This window comes from Mesoplodon bidens (genome assembly GCF_964165515.1).
Source record: "Mesoplodon bidens genome assembly, chromosome: 3".
Taxonomy (NCBI): domain Eukaryota; kingdom Metazoa; phylum Chordata; class Mammalia; order Artiodactyla; family Ziphiidae; genus Mesoplodon; species Mesoplodon bidens.
Window position 1 is genome coordinate 176,801,246 of NC_138178.1, and position 21,077 is coordinate 176,822,322.

The window sequence follows — 21,077 nt, forward strand, 5'->3', positions numbered from 1 at the left end:
ATGGTACCGCGTGACGGCAGCCCCGGGGCGGCTCAGGGGCTTGTGTCTGCTCCCTTCAGAACGCTGCCCAGAGCACCCCCCCGCTCTGCCCCACGCCCCTGGGGCTCCGGCCCGAGTGAACAGGCCTGGATCTGTCCTCTCTGGATTTTCCCTAAGTTTTTTTCCCTAGGACGCCAGCAGCGGAATCCCCCGAGGAAGGTGTCGGGCCAGCCTCTCCTCAGTGACCCTCCACACAAAATGTCTTTAGCTGGAGCCACCTTGGAGGAGTGGGACCTGTGCTCCTGGCCGATCAGGCTCAGGCCCACCTCCTCACCTTCCCTCATGGGCTGACCCCTGCTATCCCTCCTGTCCCTGAGCATAATCCTATCTGTCCTCGAGGGCCCCTCTCCTTCTTCCAGCTCCTGGCAGGTGGCCTACAATGTTCCCTTTGCTGTCGCTGTCTCCCCCCCATTTCTGCCCTCGGGGATCTCAGCGCCAGGCAGGGCACAGGGCTGGCGCTGGCGACTCTGCCCTGGAGGGAGGGGTCCTTCTGGGCTTGGCCACTGTGGGCTGGGTACCCCCTTCCAGCCAGCTGGAGCCCGCTGCCTCTGGCCTCAGTCTGACCAGCCCTCCCCAGCAGTGTCCACCCCCTCCACGGCCTCCGGAGTGCTGCTTCCTCGTCCCTCCCTTCCACGGCCCCTGGCCTGAGCCTGAGCCCTGCACTGCCAGGAGTCAAAGGTTGGAGTGATTGCCTCTGGAGTGGGAAGGGGGTGGGAGCATTTCTACAAGTGAAAGCATGGGGCTGTGGTGGAGGGTGGGGCTGGGGGGGTGGCTGGGGGCCGTGGCCAGTTTGGCGGTAGTTGGGGAGTCCCAGCTGTGGGTCACTCGCTCTGGCTGCTCCAGAGGCCCCAGCGCCTAGGCCCCGCTCTGAGGCCCCAGCTCAGCCGGCTTCTCCTGGCAGCCCTGCTCTGTTTGGGGCCCAGTGTCTACTCACCCAGCAGGTATGTCTGTGCAGGTGGGGCCGGAGGGCCACCGGGGTGCTCTGGGGAGTAGGCGGGGACTCAAGGGGCTGAGGACAATTCTGGTTCTGCTAGTGGCCTTCCAGGCTGAGCGCCCCGGCTCAGAGCCCAGGCCAGAATGCCAGCTCCAATCACAGTGATACACGCATGCACACATGCACACACAACACACAGAGATAGAAAGCATACAGACATGAACATGCAGACATGTAGACCTACATGGACTCACGAACAGAACTACTCACAGACACTCTGAGGCACACATTCTGGAACAGAGGCACACACGTACCGGGAGACACACTCAGGTTAACACATAGTTGTGCAAAACCCGTATGCACAAAGTAGTGGCACACCTATGGGCTGATGCGCCTACATGAAATTGCTTATCTGTTTTCCTTGGGCACCTGCCATGTACCAGCCCTGACTGGAGGCTGGGTCAGGCCCACCCTCTGCCCCGGGGGGGTTCCTGGTCAAGAGGCAGGTGCCCCAAACCCTGTAAGTGTCCCGAGCCTTGGGAGAAGGTGTGCCCAGGGCAGGAACCAGGCCCAGAGCAGGAGGCACTGACCATGGTCTGGGGCTCAGCTGGTTGGAGAAGGCTTCTTGGGGGAGGAGCCACATGTGCTGAGCCTTGAAGGAGTCAGCAGCTGGAGAAGGCGGGGGTGAGGTCACAGTTGGCAGAGGGAACAGTCTGTACAAAGGTGTGGAGGAGAGGTGAGTGCATCCAAGTGATCAGAGTGGGTGAGTGAGTAGATGAAACTGGAGGGGCCAGTTAGGACGGGTCTTGAACGCCCAGCGAAGGAGCCTGTGCTTCTCCCGAGGGTGATGGCAGCCCAGGGTGGGGAGAGGGGTTATGTTTTGTTGCTATTAAAAAGGGAAGCCTTTTAAGTGCCTTTTAAAAATAGGTTTTTCTGGAGTATAGGAAAGCTATTTCTAAGCAGACGATCATATCACCTACAAATAATGACATTTTTTATCAGGTCCTTCCCAATATTTATACTTCTGATTCATTTTCTTGCCTTATTGCCTTCGCTAGTTCTTCTAGGCAAATGCTGAATAGTGTGAGAACACATGCTTGTCTTCTTCCTTATTTCAGGAGAAGAACCTTACCTTGCAAGGAAGGGTTTTAAGGGAGGTTTATGTTTTGGCAAGACCCCCCATTGCTCTGACGAGATGGGTTCCAAGGGGTCTAGGAAGGAGTACAGTTAGGACCTGTGATCAGGTGATGGGGGGTGGCAGGTGGGAGGTATGAGGGAGACACAGTCCTCTGCCCGAGGTGGCTACTTTGGAGCTTCGAAGGATGTGGTGATGGTCCAGGCCTAGGGTAGGTGGAGAGGCTGGGAGTGGGGAGGGCACCACGGGATACCTGGGAGGAGATGCTATAGGAGGACAGGCCTAGGAAAAGGGGGTGGAAGCTGGGGCTGGGGATAGCAAGTGGTGGGGGAAGCCCAGACTTGACTTCTTGGTCACAGATAGGGTGGCCCCAGATGGGAGCTTCCAGTGACCATGTCTTCTGGGTGACATTCTTGCCCCTGCCACTGGCCCTGCAGTGGGTGCCTTGGCCTGACCTGGAGAACATGGGGCCCAGGGCTCAGGCTAGGCCTGGGCCTCCTGGGCCTTGAAGCTCATCCAGCACCGAGTCCCAGGCACAGGGGCCAGGGTCTCTGAACACTCAGGGCAATGGGACAGAGAGAAAGAGAGCCAGAGAGAGGCCCCATGGGTGGGGAGGCAGACACGGGGCAGGGGCCAAGGTAGAGTCAGCAAGGAGTCTGCAGCCCAGAAGACACCAGCGTGACGCCTGGCCAGGCCAGCCCAGGCAGGGGGTGACCCTTACATTGATGGTTCACTCCTCCTCCAGGCTGGCTCTGGGGTGATGGGGAGGGGGTACAAGAACAGAGGTCCCCAGGCCAGTGAGGAGGCCCCACCACCACAGGGACAGTCCGAGGGCCTGATGAGCAGACAGGTGGTGCAGCACAGCCCAAGGACTCCTCGGAGGTGGAGGCACCTGCACCCGAGGCTCTGAAGACCGGGTCAGATTCGGGGAGCAGAGGTGGAGGCTGGGAGAAGCAGCAGCCTGAGCAGGAGGTGGGAGGCTGGACAGGCAAGAGGCAGCTGGTGAGGCTGGATGGGTGCAGGTCAAGGGGGCCCAGAAGTGAGGCTGCAGAAGGTTCGGCCCAGGACGGGGGGCTTCGAACGCCAGGCTGTGGGGCTCAGGCTTGGCCTGAGGGCTGCGGAGAGCCACGGAAGGGCTTAAAGCAGGAGAGTGACCGGGTTGACTTGTGCCTTGTGAAGGTCAAGAATGACTTGGGAAGCTGCAGAAGCGGGGTTCAGGGAGCAGCGGGCAGAGGGACCCGCTGGGGGCCTCGAGGGGCCTTCAGTGCAGCTCTGACTTGGGACGAGGGTGGTTGAGCAGGGTAGGTGGGCTCCAAGTCTCTGCCTCTGTAACCTCCCAGGAGACCCAGCCGCCAGCTGCCCCTCCTCCCCCAGAATTTGCCTCTAGGCTTCCTGGGAGAACTTCAAGTCCGACGCCGCTCCGGACATCTGGAGCTGACCCCACCTTCCGAAACTCTGCCAGGAGAAAGGGCTCCTCGGGCAGCAGGGCTTGCTGATGCCGGGAGACACAGGAGTCCAGCCTCTGCTCCCAGGGTCCTTGACAGACCTGGGCTGGCCCAGGCTCCCCACCGGGAGCTGTGTGGCTTAAGGCAAGACCCTGTCCCTCTCTGAGCCTGTTTCCTCATGTATGAAATGCGGTGAACGACACCCTGCCACTTTGTTGTCATGGGGATCTGACGTGTGCCGGGCATTGGGCTGAGCACGCAGTGGGTGCTTACTAAGTGTGATCTCTGCCCAACCAAGGTAGGCCAGCTTGTCCTTCCCCCACACTCCCTGGAGACAGAGCCTGGAGCACAGCAGGCTGGGCACAGCTGGAATGGCTTTCTTCATCACCACACCTGCCCCTGCTGGGCACTGGGGGACACTGGGGGTGGAGGTGGAGCAGTGGGTGGAGGGGATGGCCGGCTCCTGTGACAATGCTCCCTGCCGTTGGGCTGGTCTGCGGGCAGGGTCCCCGAGTCCGGGCACCAGGGGAGGACAATGACCTGTGGCCAGGGTGGGGCTGATAAGGCCCCCGTTAATCACCTGAGCCTGCCCCTCCCTCAGTGGGGCCTCCTTCCAGCAGCTCAGTGGCCTCTGGGAGAGGAAGGTAGGCCTCAACGGACCCCCTGCATGTCTGACGCCCGCACAGACATCTCGCTGGCGGGCATGAAGGGGTGGATAGGGGTCTGGGTCCTGCCCATCCTGGTGTCAAACTGAGGCCTGGGGAGAGGCCATTCCTGCCCACTACCACCCAAGAGTCAGGTGCTGGCTCCAGCCTGGCCTTTGTCCCCATGGTGGGGGGTGACCTGGGGATGGGGGGGTCTCAGCCTCTGGTTGGTCAGTGACTTCAGCAGGTCCTGCCCTTCTTTGGGCCCCAGTTTCTTCAAGGCTAAAGTGAGACCTTGCTGGCCCCCCACCATCTCCAACCCCTCTTAACACAATGGGGTGGGTGGGAGGTTCCAGCAAGCCAAGAAGTTTCTCTCCTTTCTTCCACCCCTAGCTTAACCTAAAGGCAGAAAGTCAAACACAGCCAGGCTGGGCGGAAAGGGGGTGGGGTGTGGGCGGAGCCTGGGAGAGCCTGGGTGGTGAGGGCCCCGAGCTCGGGGTGGGTCAGGGGCAGCCCCTGTTCTGCACCCCCATGCCCTGGGGACTCCCTCCCCACCCTCTGTCGGGGAGGGGCCAGAGCATACCTCTCTGGGTGGTGGGGAGGAGATGCAATGGGTGAGAAACAGCTTGGGAACCTCCCACCCCTGGTTAAATATAGAAGCACGGCCCCTCCCACAGCCTTCCCTGCAGGCTGCAAGGCCCCGATAAGCCCCCCGGTGGCTTGGGCCAGCCCCCTCCGGCCTGGCCCCACCTCCCTCCAGTTCTGAGACACGCAGGGAAAAGGCATGGCCTCCCACGGGGGTCCCTGAGCTCCGCTTTGAGCAGAAGCAGTTAGGCCTGATGGCTGAATGGGGGTGAGCTGAAGGATGGGGGAGTGGTGAGTGGCTTGTGGAGGGGGTGGGCATTTTAGCCTCAGGACCTAAGCTCCAGGAAGTCCTGGACGTGGTTTCTGGGCCCAGCCCCAGGGACTGTGGGCTGCGGGTCAGGCTGTGCCCCAGAACTTGCGCGTTCAGTTCCCTCTCGAGCTCCGATGGGAGGGTCTGGCCTGGCAAAGCTGGTGAGGTGGGTACCTGGGGAAGACCTTCTTGGAAGATGGTGTCAGGGAAGGTTTCCTGATAGAAGCAGCTGTCTGTGTCTGCAGAAGTGGCTGCAGCCTGGCACAAAGACGGCTCTGGCCATGGGAGCTGCCTGGTGACATTTCCTTTTTGACAGCCCTGAGGTCACCTCCTGGGGAAAGCTTCCCTGACTAAGCCACTGGGCCCCAGCACACCCCACAGGACTCTCATGGGTTTCTGTGTCTGCTCCTAGGGGCTGGGCACCCCCCAGGGCTTCCTGAGCCTCCTTTTCGCCCCCAGCTCTGCTGCTGCCAAGATGCCATCGCCTCAGACAGTGGCCTCTGGGCCGGAGCTGCACAGCCCCAGGGAGCCTGTGGTACCCCAGATCCCAGCTCAGGGCACTCGGAGGGCAAGCAGCGAGGATGCGTCCAGCGCCCACCGAGAGGGCCTGAGGCCTGGCCTGGGCACCTTTCGGCGGGCCTTCTCAAAGGCAAGCCAGCGGGCCTCGGGCTGCGCCCCCCAGGAGGACCCCGGCCTGCTCAGGCGCAGCGCTCGCCTCTTGTTTCGGTCTTTACGGCGTGCTCTGGACGATGGCCTGGCTGCTGACCAGACCCTGGCTACCACTGGGCCAGGGGTGGCCGACGGCCGGGAGGTGCCCTCAAGGGCCATGGACAGTGTCAGCCCGCAGTCGTCCACTGAGGCGGGGCCCGCGGAACTAGAAGGTGAGGCCTTCCTCACCACTAAGCAGGGGAGGGGCAGTGGGGCCCAGGCTCCCTGACAGGCTCTCCTCCCCCAAACCTCTGCCCCTGCACAATCTCACGTTAAATTCTTCCAACATTTGAACAAGGGCAGCTGAGAAAAGTGAGGCTCAGAGAGGTTAAGTGACTTACCTCAAGTCTCACAGCTGTGAAGTGGAAAAACGGGACGTGAACCCAGATCTGCAGGACCCCAGAACTCCACAGGCTTCCACAGCCTGGCTCCTGGCCAAACTAGAGTGGTAGAGAAGGCACTGGCCCTCTCAGATCACAGCGTCCCAGAGGGTGCCTGTGAGCCATGGGGCAGAGGAGAGGTCAGGGGGCTGCCCAGGAGAGGACACATTGGAGTAGGGCTCTGAAGGGGGAATGTAGGTGAAGGTAGAGTGCTCCTAGGGGCTGGAGGTTGGCCCAGAGCAGGGAACAGCAAGAAGTGCTGAAGTTGGACACTGGGGCAGGAGCCTGGGCATGCCCGCCCTGAGCTCTGACCCCACTGGACCTGCAGTCAGGACTGTACTTGAAGCCACCAGGTCCAGTTCTGTAGAGCTGGGAGTGGGAAGGCAGGGACTGATCCCAGTTGCTGTTTTGAGCCAGGCTTGGGGCCTGGGGTTCCACCTCTTCAAAGGTGATTCCAAAGGACACAGGGCACCTGGGGCTGTCGCTCCCGGAGCAGGCCTTCAGATGCAGCTCTGGGGCCCAGCAGCCCGGCTCCGGATGTGTGGGATCGGGGTGACAGGCCTGGCTGGGGCATCCCCCTCATTACCCCTCTTCTCACCTGACCTCGCAAAAGACAAATCTGTGGCCGACCTCATCACGGAGCGGAAACTGCTGGCGGCCTTCGAGCAGCTGCGGCAACTCGAGACTCGGCTAGTGGCCGAGAAAGCCTCGCGCACCTTCGAGCACGACCCCACGGACTTCGCGCGGCGCGCCATGGACGTGTGCCTGCACTACGATGGGCTGGCTGCAGAGATCGGCGCCATCGTGCTCGAGACCCTGGGCCCGGACGGCGTGGACGCGGCCTTGCTCACGGAGCTGGCCCACGTGGTGCGCGCAGAAGAGGAGACCCACCCAGAGCCCCCTGCGGACGGCGACTTTCTGCGCACGCCGCGCCACTGGCGCCAGCACTGGGAGGACGCGGTGCGCCAGAGCGCGCGGGAGCGCGTGCAGCAGGTGAGCGCGGGGGAGGCCCCGGGGGCAGCCGAGGGCGCCTCCGGCTTGGCCCAGCTTCTGGCCGAGCTCGGCCGCTTGGTTCGCCGCGACCTACAGAAGGTGCAGCTGGAGGTGCACCCGGCTTACGCGGCCGCCGGCTATCCCGCGTGGGAGGCCTACCTGCGCGCCTTCCACGGCGCAGTGGCCCAGCGCCTCCAGGAGCTGGCGCACGACGCCCGTGGCTGCGAGCAGCTCTACATCCTGCTGGACTGGGCCTCCAATGTCTACAGCAGGTGAGGCCCCAGCCAGGACGCCATGAGGGGCAAGGAGGGGCTGGAACTGACCACACGAGAGGCCTTCAGGAACCTGCTCCAAAGAGCACAGGGCACCTTTCTTCCCCTTTTCTTGGGCGTCCGATCCGGGAGCCTTCGACATTCTCTCCTTCCCATTCTAGACCATGGTGCTCTCCCGAGAGGGGAGAGAGGCCATCCATCCGCCAGTTCCTGAAGCTGGAAAGCATCCGGGTGGGGGGCGGGGGTTGCTTATGAGGCAGGGAGCCCAGTTAGGCACAAGCTAGTCCACAGGGTGCCTCTTAGTGAATTAGCAAAGGGCACCCTCCAGGAAAGACACAACCGTGGGCTCACAGCGCTTGGCGTGAGGTGTCTTTCAGCCCCACTCTTGCTTCGGATGGACCCCTGGGTTCAGGGCTCTGCAGAACGTGAGGGGGTGGATCACCTCTCCCGCTGAGCGCTCCCCAGCCCCACAGGCAGACAGGCAAGCCGGTGGAGGGCGCCAAAGTCCTGGGCTCCTTAGTATGCCCTGTGGCCTAGACAAGTACCCGCCCCTGTCTGGGCCTCCCTAGTGTGGACAGGATAGTGGCTGGTCCCTGAGCTGCGTGGTCCTGGGGGCGTTTAGAGTTCAGTCTTGGGTGTACCCTGACCGTGAGGGTAGTGGTCACACCCGAGGCAACCTGATCAAGGTCCATCTGGATGGCCATCTTTATGCATTCTGTGCACGCACAGCTGATTGCTTAGGGTGCCAGGAAATCCTGCAGTCAGAAGCTGCGGGGAGGGGTGTCTGGCATGGAAACCTGGAGGGCGTGGTGGGGGGCTGAGTATGTGAACAGCCCAGATTCGGGGCCCTCACGGTGATGGCATTAGGCTTTGAGCCTATCCAGAGGGGAGTAGGGGCAGCCGCTGCCCCATGAGAGTTCTGCTCAGAACTTCAGGCTCCACCCTGCCTTCCAGTCCTGATTTCCTGGGCTCCCAAGACCTGGCTCTGCCTGTGGAGCCACTGCCCCCGCTCCTGGCACCCGATGTGTGGGCCCGACTCGAGAGTGACTACACCAGCTTCCTGGAGGTAAGGGCCATGAGGGGCCAGGCCGGAGGGGGCGGGGTCCAGGTCGAGTGTGGCCGCCGCCCCCTGCAGGGAGGCTCCGTGCCCTCAGGCGTGGGCCTGTGCACCAGCAGGGTGGCTGTTGTCTCCAAGGGCGGGCGATGGGGCTTGGGGCTGGGGAGGTAGGGGACCTCCTCCCTAGGAGGGTCACACCATGGCCCCTTCCTTACCCCGCACAGACCAAGATCGCGAGCTGCTTCGATGGCATCCTGCAGGTAGAACAGAGTCGCTGGGTGGCTGCCGAGGCCCCCGACGTGCTGCAGGGCCACTACCATACGCCACTGTCCATCGACGTACACATGGTGCGCCCAGAAGGAGGGACATGTGTTTGGGCCTCAGGCGGTAGAGACACCCAGAGCTGTAAAATACAGTCATAACCACCTCTCCCTGTTAGACGGGAGCTTGAGGCCCCATGTGGGGCCGGATCAGAGGCCCTCGGGTCGCCTGGCCAAGCTGGGAGCGCCAGGCCACAACTCCCAGCTTAGCAGGTGGCCCCGTGGGTGTGGGGAGTTGGGAGGGCTGAGCTCAAGGTTGGGGCCGCTGGAAGTTGCAGGCCAGACTGCGAGGAAGAGCAGGGCAGGCTGGAGACATCACGGGGCCACGAGGTGGGGGACCGGGGGCATCGGGACTGAGGGCTCAGATGCGCCTTCAGCGCGTGGCATCGCTCTCAGCTCGTGGCAGAGCACGTGAAGGCAGCTGGCGCCATCTCCGCGGAGCTGGAGGCCACCACCTTGCGGATCTGCGCGCAGGCCTTTGGCCTCTTCCTGCCCAGGTAGGGGCGCATCTTGGGCTGGGGTGTGGTGGGTGGAGTGGCCAGGGTGTGGACCGTGGTCGTCCCTGGGGAGGGCCCATCCTGTTTGCTCAGTGTGCGAGATCCCCGGACAAGCCTCATCATAAGACCCGAGGGAGGGCGGACACGAGGTCATAGAAGCCAGAAAGAGGCTCCAAGACCTCTGCGTACCTCTCCCCCAGGTTTGAAAAGGCTTTCCTGGAGTCGGGGGCGGTGAGCGAGCCTAACCTGTGCGCCAACATCAATGCCTGCGAGGATTTCAGGTGGGTTTCTCTCGCTCCTCCGCAGGGGCGGTGCCGAGCACGGCCGGCAGGGGGCGCGCAAACGGAGGGAACCGGGACCCTGAAGGCTACCGCGGCGGCCTCAGGCGGCCTTCCCAGGAGGCTTCCAGGGAAAGCCCGCCTCTCGGCCTCCGTCCCCGCTGTGGGGTCCTCTCTCGGCCCCGCAGAGCTGAGGCCCTGGAAGGGATGCGGGGAGTTTCAAGGCCGAGCAGAGGCCAAGAAGCCCTCCCTGACACTCCCCCCAGGGCTTTGCTCGTGCTGGGGCCTGGGTTTATCTACCCCCAGAAGGCAGAGCCCCCCCGTGGGCTGGCACTGGATGTCCCCCTTCTGTGCCAAGCATTAGTGTCCCCCCACTTAAGATGCATCAGCTGCTGCAGCGCAAGGGTGGGGTCCCCATGTACAGATGGGAATGTGGCGGCTCAGAAAGGAAATGCCACTTGTCCACGGTCACACAGACAGTACATGCTGGATCTGGGACGTGAACAAGGTCTGTGTGAACCCAAAGCCTGACCACACTGAGGCACTGCTTCTATAATACTCTCTTTGTCCCTAATCTGTGCCAGACTGGCCCTGGGCACGGGGGACCCTGGGGTTCAGCCCCAGGAAACATTCTCTGTTCCTTGGTAGGCAGCCTCTGGCCAAGCCCCTGATGGAAGTTTAGCCTGCCTTTCTGTGTCCCTGGGCTGGGGACCGGGCAGAGCCTGGCCCTCGGTTTACTCAACAGTGAAATGGGGACATTATAATATTTGGAGAGGCAGTTATGAGGCTCTAAAGAGGGGCCCCTGTGGCAGGAACAGCTGCGTTGCCCTGTTCTGCCACCGAGAGGGGTGCAGGTTCGGCTCAGCGCTGCCACAGGGGAGCTCCGCCATGCTGTGGGACCACCACCACTCCACCGCCCTGCCCCTCTGTGATCTGGGGCATAGTGCTGTGCCCTCACTTGACTCTGCTCCCAGGGCTACTACACTGTGCAGCCCCAGGGGGGTGACCCTTCACATTATAGTCTAAGTGAATGGAGTTGGTGTGGTACCAGCCTTCATGGCTGTATGCCAGGCCTTGACCCCAGCCTGCTCCCCCTTGCTCACTTTGCCCCCTGTCCTGGCCCCTCCCCAGAACTCATCTTCTGGCCAGGTTCCCAGGAAGCCTTGAAGAGCTGGAGAAGCCCCTGGTGGCTGCCACCTGCGCCTTTCAGAAGCGGCTGCTCCAGGGCTTGCAGGGTGATGTGCAGGTGAGGGGGATGGGCCCTTCTCTCCTCACTTTCCATGCCCAGCAGGTGCCCCCTGTGTCTTGGAGCCTGGGAGCCCAAGTCACGGCATTCATTTACCGTGGGGGCAGTGCTGGGGTGGTGTGTCAGGGGGTGGGCAGGGGACCCAGACAAGTTCCCAGCTGAGCAGGAACAGTTGGGAAACAACTACCTTCTTCATTCTCCACGTCTCAGAGAGGGTGTGTCCAAGGAACTGCTCCTCATCCGGCCCCTCAAGGCCCCCCCAGGACTCCCCAAGCAAGGCCTGGCTAGAGGCTCAAACTCAAACTCAAACTCTGCCTACTGAGGCTCCGGGCCTGGAGGAGGCAGTCCCTGGGAAAGGCCTAGTGACATAATTTGTGGCAGGAGAGGGGATGTCACCAAGGTACCATAGAGAAGGGGGTCAGATAGCTCCCCAGAATTTCTTCCTGTTGACAGATTGTCCCTTGGCCTGAAACACCCCTGTCAGGAGCCATGCACGGGGCTCCCAGGGGAGGGTCTAGTGGATGGGGAGGACACCTGGCTAGAAGACTCCTGACCCCCTCTGCCCCCAGCCACTCTTCAAGGTCCTGTGCACCAAAGCCTGGCTGACACAGGACGTGCTGCAGCCCCTCCTGGACAAGGTGGTGGCATTCGCCGGCCACCTCGAGCACGTGGTCCCGCCCCGGGCGCAGGTACGGGGGGCCGAGCTGTGGTGGGGGCATGCCCAGGGCCCCTGCCGTTGACCCTGACCCAGACCCCCGCTTTGGCCGCCCAGGAGACTCTGCAGGAGGTGCACCGTTACGTGGTCCGCGAGTACCTGGCACAGGCGCTGAGGCCCCGCGAGCGGTTCCGGGGTGTGGAGCGCGTGAGTGGCTCCCAGAAGATGGGCCTGGACGCCCAGGCCATTGGCAGCACCTTCCAGGGCTTGGTAGGACCACTGTCTGTCTGGCCTCCTCGGGGGGCCTCCAGCGTGGGGACCCTCCCCTAGCGCCCCCCATTCTCATTTTCACTCGCCCCTGTAAGATCCCCCGCGGGGCAGGCTTCGGCGGAAGTGATTCTGCGCACTCCCCCCCCCACCCCCGCGCCGAGCGGGCCTGGTGGGGACGACACTTTGCATACGTTTGCATTCATTTGCATGCAGTTTTGTGGGGTGTGTGGGGAAGGGCTGAGGTCGCAGCCCCGTCTGATGGTCGGGGACTATGGGAGACCGCTCCTGCGCCCCTGACCCCGGGCAGTTCGAGCTCAGGCACCTCCTCCCCACACGCACACCCCTCATCTGGGCTGCTGGTCCCCCACCCGCTGTACGACTCCAGGCAGGACTTGCCCGCGGGGCCTCGGTTTACCCATCTGAGCAGATTCTGGAAGACACCTCCGCGCTCTATCGTGGGGGAGGGAAGATGACTATTGAGCTGCGACTGAGTCCACGGTGCCGAGGCCCGCGTCCCCTTCCGCGATGCAGGAGGCAACCCCGTGGGACGGCAGTGGTGGCTTCAGGAGGGCTCTACGGGGCTCTAATGGAGGGGCTGCAGGCGGGGACGGCAAGGGGGTTCCGGGGAGGGGGCAGTGGCCCGCCCCGCAGGCGTCTCCCTGTGTCCGTAGGGCTCTGAGGCCACTTGGTTGGGCCGAGCTATCCCGTGCGTGGCGGACATACTGGGCGAGACTTACAAAGACGACATCCGCGGGCACCTGGAGACACTCATCCGGAGCTACCCCGACATCAGGTCCGTCCCCACGAGATTCTGACGGGCGCCGCGGGGCCCCGGGGTCAGGGGACTCGTGCCTGCAGAAGTGTCCCTGCGGCTGCAGCTGGGCGGGCGACGAGCCTGAGGGCGACGCGAGCTGGTTCGGGGGAGGGGGAGGGGCGCCTCCCGGGCGGGGCTCGGACTAGCGCGGGCCTGAGTGCGCAGGTGCAGGTGCAGGAGCTGCGGGCCCCCGGCCGTCAGGCTGTGGGGGGGCCTCGTGGCATCGGGGCTGCCTTCCCTCGTGGTCTCTTCTCGCCATCCTCATTCAGTCCTGTGGTGAGATGGGGAGACACGTCCCCACCCCTGGAGTCTGAAGGGAGTGGGAGACCCTCCTCCCGCGTCTGACGGTGGGGACACGTCCCTCCCCCCGGGAGGCTGAGGGGAGGCCGCGGCCCCCACCCCTGGGAGAAGGCCCTTTTCGGAAGCCCCAGACCTGGCCAGGAGGAAGGAGGCTTTGATCCCCGGGTGTGTGTTGGGTGGGTGGGGGGTGGTGAGTCATGGTACCCAGGGAAATCCCAGCCCGACTCTTTCCATGGCCTTGGAGATTCCAGGGTGGGGAGACTGCAGAAAACCCCTGGCCTAGCTCCTTCCGGACCCACCGCCTTGCCCTGCACCCCGACCCCCCGGGGAGAATTCCAGCCCCCCAGCCCGCAGTGACCACCCCTCCCCTCCAAGCGCCCGAAGTTCCCCTTCTGGCCCCTCCCGGTTTTCCTGACCTGGGCTGGCCTGCCCTCCCTAGCTTGTGGGGCGGTGCTTCGAGCTTCTTGGGGTGCTCTGGAGGGGAGGGGGAGCTCCTGACGCCACTGGGCGCAGGCCTCCCACCCCCATGCTGCCTCTCTGCATGCTGCCTGGCTGTGGCTCCCTACGCAGGGCTGGAAGCAGGAGGCCCTGACTCCTTTCTGAGGCCAGCGGCTCCTCCAGCCCCGCCCCTGTGTGGCGGCATTGCTGCATCCTTCAATCCACTAGGTTTCTTGAACCTCTGCATAGGCCACAGGGGCCTGCCCTCCCGGCTCCACGTGGCCTCGGACCCTTCAAGGCCCAGCCATCCCTTCCAGGAGCACTGCCCCTCCTCGCTCATTCTCAGTCTCTCTGAGACCAGGCTCCAGGAATGCTGGGTGCACTCGTACTTCCAGCCCAAGCCCCCGGGGTTGTCCTCACCTCGGGGTCTGGGGTGTCATTGAAGCTGCTGGGTCTGCAGTGAGGGTCCGCGTGTCTCTGCAGGCGGGACCACGTGCTGGCCATCCTAGCGCTGCGCCGACTGGGCCACCGTCGGAACCAGCACCTCCTGACGCATGCCCAGGACCTGCTGAGGGCCGCGGCCAAGGCAGGGGGCCCCGGCACTGCTGGGAGCCACGTGCTCTTCGAGGAGATCGAGGTGCCCACCTCCGTGGATGTGCTAATCACCTGCATCTAGTGCTCCTGGGCCTGAGAGGGGGCCGACCCCAGGTGGAGGGTTGGCCACCTTCCCACAGGCACTGAGCCCCAAGTCAGGAGCCTGTGGTCATGGAATTTCCATCCTCAGCCACGCGTGGCTGGTGACCAGAAGGAACAGCCATGAGAGAGGCATTTCCGGCATTTGCGGGGGAGGGTTCGGGAGTGTCAGAAGTTCCCATCAGTGCTGCCTGCGCAGGAAGGCCTCCCTGCCTAACTGTCCAGCGCCACCCCGGTCTGAAAGTGAAGAACAGAGTATTTATTTTTAAAATAAACATGAATTAAAATGGTGTCTCCCTAAGGAGGGGCAGGCCAAGTTGACTTCAGGCAGGAGGTCTGGGTTCCCATGCACCCAGGGTCCAGCCAGAGGTTCTGTGGTGACTCCATTTGGTGATGGCTGTTTTCTGCTCACTGTACCAATGGGGAGACTGAGGCAGGTCTAGAACTGGGAAGGCCCACCCCTGTGGCTGCAGAGCAAGACAGGCTCTGACCCCGGGCCCCCAGTGCCGTGTGCCTAGTGAGCTTTGCCCAGCAGGTTGAGCGCTGCTCTGTCTGGTTCTAAGCAGGCCTGGGCCCTGGGAGACAAGAAAAGGCCAAGCCTCGTTCTGCAGCTTGAGGTGTTTGGGTTAGTTGTGAGAGGGACTTCCCAGCAGTGAGAGTTGTGGGCTGCTGCAGGGCAAGTGTCAACCTGGAGTGGGTGTATGAGGGGTTGCCCCTGCAGGTCTCGGCTCTGGACGTGGCGCTGCAAGGAGATCACCCCACTGCGCCCCTGCGCACGCCCCTCCTCATTCTCCTCTCACAAAAAGTTGGCACTGAAATTGGGCTCCAGCCTGCAGTTTGGGCTGCTGTGGAACCCATTTGTATCCATAACCTCGGGCTTGCCAGGAAGGCTGAGCTCTGAGATGGGGAGACTGACAGGATGCGGCCGGAGGCAGCGAGAGGTGCCTTTCCCTCCAGTCCCCTTTCGGGATCCCAGTGGGAGCAGGAACAGGTGCCAGCGGCAGCCTGTGCCATGGGGGCACCTGGCCAGGGGTGGGGCAGGCCGGGGGCCGAGGGAGTGTCCAGATCTTCCCAAGTGGGGAATCCAGCGGGGGTGGGATGAGCAGGGCAGGAAGGAGGAAGCCGAGAGGATGGGGCTCCCAGGCTCCGGAACAGGCGCGGGGCCGGGGTGTGTGAGTGCTGACGCTGACAAGCGGTCCTTGTGTCAGTGGGGAAACTGAGGCCAGCGGAGGATGGAGGTTGGCACTGCTTCACAACAGGCCCCAGCACGGGTGGCCTGGGATCCTCACAGCCAGGGAGAGGGAAGGTATCGGAGGGGCACCTCTCTCCCTAGGGAGGGGCAGGTGATTGACAGGTCAGTCTGACCCCACATGTAAGCCCAGGGGCCGGCAGTGGTCTGGGTGAGAGTCTCAGGCTGGGGGTGGGTGGGGGTGAGGGTATAGGAAGCCTTGATCTGGTTTGGTCCTGGCCAGGTTCTCCCCCGGGAGCCCCTGCCACCCCATCCCACATTTGAGTCCCAGGCCCCAGGCCCCTCAAGGAGGCCCCCTCCTGCAGCCCCTGGCCCTCACCCTGACCCTGACAGGCCTGACCTTGCCTGAGCCCCTTGGCTGCAGGCTGAGGATCCTGGGGCTGGGTTTCTAAGCCAGGCTGCAGAGGTGGGAGGGGATTCAGCTCTACCACTTTCCAGCCAGGAGACTGTAGGCAAGTTTCTTCACCTCTCTGTGCCTCAGTTTTTCCAGCTGTGAAATAGGGGTTCTGTCTGTGCCTCCCAGGCCGGGGAGAGTGAAGTTAAGAGCCTGCCATAAAGCCAGGCTCTGGCCCCACTGTGACCCCACATTCGCAGGTGTCTGGCCAGGCCACCATCTGCAAGAAAAAGTCGAGAAGAGGCTGGGTGCAGGGGTGGGGGACTCAGTGAATCCTGAGGTGGATGGTGTCAGTGAGTGGGGAAGGCCCCCAGGAGGAGGCTGGGGAGGGGTGTGGGTCTGAGCAGCCTCCTCATGTTGCAGTGGGAAGGATTTAGGCTGAGACCCAGGCCCAGAGACAGAAAGTCAGGGTTTTCCTGGCAGGAACCTCCGTGCCCAGATGGGTGTGTGTGCCCTGTGGAAGTCCTGTGAGCCCAGCAGAGTCTGGGGGCTGGGGTCAGCTTCCCAAGACCATGCTGGGGCGAGCAGGAAGCCAGACGGCAGCTTCTATGAGGGTGCAGCCAGGGAGGCTGCGGACTGGAGGGAGGGCTGAGGCCAGGGGACCCAGGGCCGGCTCAGGTTCAGGGCTCTGGCCATTGGCTGTTCTGCCCCGGGCTTGGGGGCTGTGCTCAGGATCCCGCTGCCCACCAGGTCCCATGAGGCCTTGCGAAGAGCCAGAGTGCTTCCTTGGCCATCCTGTTGTCCAGGCCAAGCATGGGGGGAGGAGGCTGGCTCTCAGAGCTGCTTCTGGACTTGGGAACCATGTTGTCTGGCTGATAAGGAAACGTGTGTGCATGTGTGTGTGTGTGTTCACATGTGTGTGCATTCCTGGAATGTGCCAGCCTCTGTCAGTGCCCGGGCCTTGCCTGGTGTCTGTGTTCCCCTGTGCAGCAGGACATCCTGTTTGCCCCTAGACCTCGGGTCCTGGGCCCTACCTCTGACCCCTGGTCGCACCTCTGCCTGGCCACTCCCTCCCCCCGCATGGCCCCCTACTCTTTCTGCTTCGGCTCAGCTTGGCTTCCCCCAGTGCCCATGTTTCCTGGGGCTCCTTTGTGGACTGAGGGTCACCTCTGGTCTCTGGCCCTGAGCCTGTGGGTCCTTGATGAGGCTGGAGGGCAGTGAAAGGGTGCGGGGGCCGCCTGCCCAAGGCAGGGTGCTCGGGTCCGAGGACGGGATGAACCCAGCTTGATTACCCAAGGACAGCCTGGGGTGACAGGACGGACCTGGGTGTCCACCCTACCTCCACCTGGACTTGTGCCCTCTGTGGCCCTTCGCCCATGCTTGAGCGTGTTCAGGTCTCAGCGCTGCCCTCCCACAGCTGGTGACCTGGGCCCTTTCCCCTCTGAGGCGTGGTCTCCTTATCTGCGATGTGGGAGGGAGCACCCAGTAGGTGAGGGAACTCAGGGGTAGATGACACCGGCCAAAGAGACCCAGCACCAAGGGCTTGCTGCGAGGGGCAGTCATCGTGTCACCTCCCTGCCTCCACGGCCTCTCCCTCTTCCTTCCAGGCCCTGGACCACATGGGGCCCCTAGACACAGGGGCAGCACCCTCAGCGGCTGGGATGTGGTCCTGGCGGGGCCCCTCAGCACTGCCCTGGTGGGGAGAGGAGGCTGTGGGGTCCCCAGGGCCACTCTCCGTCCCCTCCCTTCCTTTGCTACCCCTGAGTCCCTTAGGCAACTCCAACAGGTCAGAGGCCCCTCCCACCAAGGTCAGTGTCTGCCCACTGTCCACCCTTGGCCCAGGGGGAGGAGATGGGACGGTCCTTCCCCAGCCAGTCAGTGCAGAACACTGGGCAGTGGGCCTGTGCCGGCCACTGCGAGCACATGATCGGGGGGGGCTGCTGGCGAGGCTGAGCCACAGAGGTCCAGGTCTGGGGGAATCAGGGCCCGCTGGGTGACAGCGCAGGGCCCTTTTTGGCGGAGTTGCTGGGAGCCGTCACACCCCCGTGCCTAAGAGCCTCTAGGGGCTCAGGGCAGCCTCCCTGGGTCCCTGCTCTAGTGAAATGCTTGGAGCGGACTGATACTTGGACAGGTCACACCCACCTCTGGGTTCACGCCTCTCCTGGGACCCATGGGGTCATTACAGAACCCTTCATCCTTCCAGGGATTCCCATCCTCTGGGTGCACATACCCCCACCCGCTCATTAGCGGCTTTTAAAATGCATTTGTTGGGACTTCCCTGGTGGTCCAGTGGCTGACTCCACACTCCCAATGCAGGGGGCCCGGGTTCGATCCCTGGTCAGGGAATTAGATCGCACAGGCATGCTGCAACTAAGAGTCCACATGCCGCAACTAAAGATACCGTGTGCCACAACTAAGACCTGACCCGGTGCAGCCGAATGTTTAATAAATAAATGAACGTTTAAAAAAATAAAAATAGGGCTTCCCTGATGGCGCAGTGGTTGAGAGTCCGCCTGCCGATGCAGGAGACACAGGTTCGCGCCCCGGTCCGGGAAGATCCCACATGCCGCGGAGCGGCTAGGCCTGTGAGCCATGGCCGCTGAGCCTGCGCGTCCGGAGTCTGTGCTCCGCAACGGGAGAGGCCACAACAGTGAGAGGCCTGCGTACCGCAAAATAAATAAATAAATAAATAAATAAATAAATAAATAAATATAAATAATAAAATGCATTTGTTAAATGTTTTCATTTTTAACCTTAATGTTTTAGTGATATATTCACATAGTTCAAAATTAAAAAGGTACAAAAGGATATACAGTGAACGTCTCCTTATTCCCATCTCCCTGCGTCCTTCCCCAGAAACAATGAGGGCTCCTTATAGGACCCTTGAGCTTGTAAGAAGCAATATACATGGATATACACATGGATATATACACGGATAGTGGGCTGTATACACGGAACATCCATGGGACAGTGACATTTCAGGCATTGGTGAAGCACCTGCTTTTGCTGGAGGGAGTTGTGTTGGGGGCACGGCAGTCCTTCCTGAGCCCTGTGAAAGCAGACGGTAGAGAACCTAATGCTCTTAGATTGATAGGATCCCCAAATATTGGACTCTGAGTATGTGGGAAAGAGGAATGTTGTGAAAAGTCCCACTGTTTTTGGGGTGCACTCTGTGCTGGCTCTGCACAGTGATTTATGACTTTCCTCCTGCCTAAGGATTCAGTGTGTGGGTTAAGAATTAACCTCTTATTTTATAATAACTTTAAATGGAGTATAATCTAGAAAACTATTGAATCACCATGTTGTAACCTAAAATTAATATAATACAGTAAATCAACTATACTTCAATTAACAGAAACAGAATTAGCCTCTGGATTCAGACCTCTCTGGGCTGGGGTCCCAGCTCTGCATCTTCCTAGCTGTGTGACTTTGGGCAGTTACTCCACCTCTCTGGACTCTAGCTCCTGGTGTAAAATTGGGAGCATTACAGGAGAAAATGCTGATGTGCTGGATAAGGGCCTGGCCTGGGGTTTGCCCTCTCTCGAGTAGCAGTTACTGTTATTTATATGCACTCTCTCCTTGGAGCCTTCCCTGGCAACCCCCTGAGCAAGTGTCTGCTCCATTTCCAGAAGGGATTGGGAGGTCCCAAAGGGTGAAGCAATGTGCCTAAAAACACAGATGTGGGAATTCCCTGGTGGCCCAGCGGTTTCACTGCCAAGGGCCGGGGTTCCATCCCTGGCTGGGGAACTAAGATCCCACAAGCCGAGGCGTGGCCAAAAAACAAAACAAAAAAACACAGATGTAAGTGGTGGGGTGCCCCAGGGTCCATGTGGTCCCATGCCCGAGCCCCACCATCATGCCTTCCTTCTCCAAAGTCTAGAAGGGCAGAGCTCCCTAATGTCGGATGAGGAGGCATTCCAACACCCGGATTTGAGGAACTGGTAGGCCCTGTGGTGGTTTGGGGCAGGCTCCCCCCCTCCCCTTCAGCCTTGGCCGGCTCTACACAGCACAGGGATTCCCACGAGAGCTCCTGCCACGTGACCTGCCTCTGTCATTGGGTGGGACTCTATGTGGAGTAAGGCTGTTTTCCTGGAAATGATGCCGTCTAGGAGAAGGAGAAGGGCCCACAGGCTGCCGGACCAGGGCAGCCCCGGGTCTGAAGGGCTAGGAGCTGAAGTTGGCCATCTTGCGTCACCACCGAAAGCCATTGTGAAAAGCCAGGCTTATTTAGGAAAGAGGCCAGGCCACTGGGGCTGGCACGGAGATTCCCTGATGCCCTGGAGGGGCACCCCTCCAGGGGGCCCTCCTGCATTACACTCCTTAGAAGGCCACTGGGATTAGGGTCCTGCTGCCCAGTGGGCCCTGCTTTCTCCCGAGTGGTCCCACCTCCAGCACGGGAACTGGGCCAGGCTCATTGAGCACCAGTGGAAGCCATTTCTCCTGAGGCCTCATTTTCCCCATCTGCCAAACACAGAAAGGAGTGTGGGGTCTGACTTCCTCCTGGGAGGAAGGGAGGGGCTGTTATCAAGTAGACGGCTGCCTGGGGGTTGGGGGACACTGCCTGTTGGGGTACGCCTGCTCTGATGGGTGCCCTCCTGGGAGGGGCTGGCCTGGGAGGGTGGTGCCTGGTCAGCTGTCCTGGCCATTCCATGGTCCTCAGGGGGGTCAGGAGACTTTGGCCGAGGTCAGGTGCAGCTGCCAATGACCCTGAGCAAGTGACTTCCCCTTTGGGGAAGGCTGGGTGGCAGCAGAGATCCCAGCCTGAAGGCCTCAGCTTTTGCATTCACTTACCCCTCCAAGACTCAGTCTCCTCACCTGTCAACAGAGGATCCGATGGCTCTGCCCAGTGCTCTTAGTGAGTGGGACACATCCCCAGGAAACAAGAGGCTCCAGGAAGGGTCCCAGGTCAGGAGACCGCCTGAGAAGTGAAGGGAGAAGCAGCGCCCTGAGAGCCAGGGCTGGGGCGGTGGGAAGTGCAAATCATCTCCCAGAGGGAAGTTGGCAGGGCCGCGATCAGCGCCGCCCTGCCAGCCAGGTCCTCCCCGTGCCCCCTGCTTCCAGTCCCATGCCCCAGCCGGCTTTTGCACCTGCTGAGCCCTGTGCCAGAATGGGCTCCCTCTGCCTTCCACTCCTTCTCTTCCAGGGAGCTTCGGGAGTGGGGATAGAGGGAGGACGTTAAACACACACCGCCTGCATTATTCTCTGGCTGGGCTGCCAGGACTGGGTCAGCCCCTCCTGCTGCCCCACAGGGTGAGGGTGAAGACTCAGTTAATTGACTGGACAAGGTCGTGAAAGAGATTGGGAAATCTTTTTTTTTTTTTTCCAAAGATGAAAAAGGAGTGGAGGGCAGTAAAAGCTCCCATTTCTGCATCGAAGCTTCCTAGCCCAGCAGTCAGTCCTTCCTTGTGTCTGACTTACATGCATCAAGCTGTATTTCAGTTGATCAGCATCAGGGGATAAGTAATATAGCACAATGCTTAG

At 61.6% G+C, this 21,077-nt stretch overlaps 1 protein-coding gene across 1 annotated transcript; it reads left to right on the forward strand.

Moving 5' to 3' along the window:
• Positions 1-5,567: 5,567 nt before the first annotated feature.
• Positions 5,568-13,996, forward strand: EXOC3L4 (exocyst complex component 3 like 4; the record flags this gene model as incomplete). The annotated part of the gene is made up of 11 exons (XM_081228320.1): positions 5,568-5,973; positions 6,677-7,445; positions 8,400-8,511; positions 8,727-8,849; positions 9,219-9,319; positions 9,520-9,600; positions 10,729-10,843; positions 11,413-11,532; positions 11,616-11,768; positions 12,440-12,561; positions 13,804-13,996. The coding sequence occupies 11 exons, from the start codon at positions 5,568-5,570 to the stop codon at positions 13,994-13,996; spliced, it is 2,295 nt and encodes a 764-aa protein (XP_081084446.1).
• Between the last annotated feature and the right edge of the window lie 7,081 nt (positions 13,997-21,077).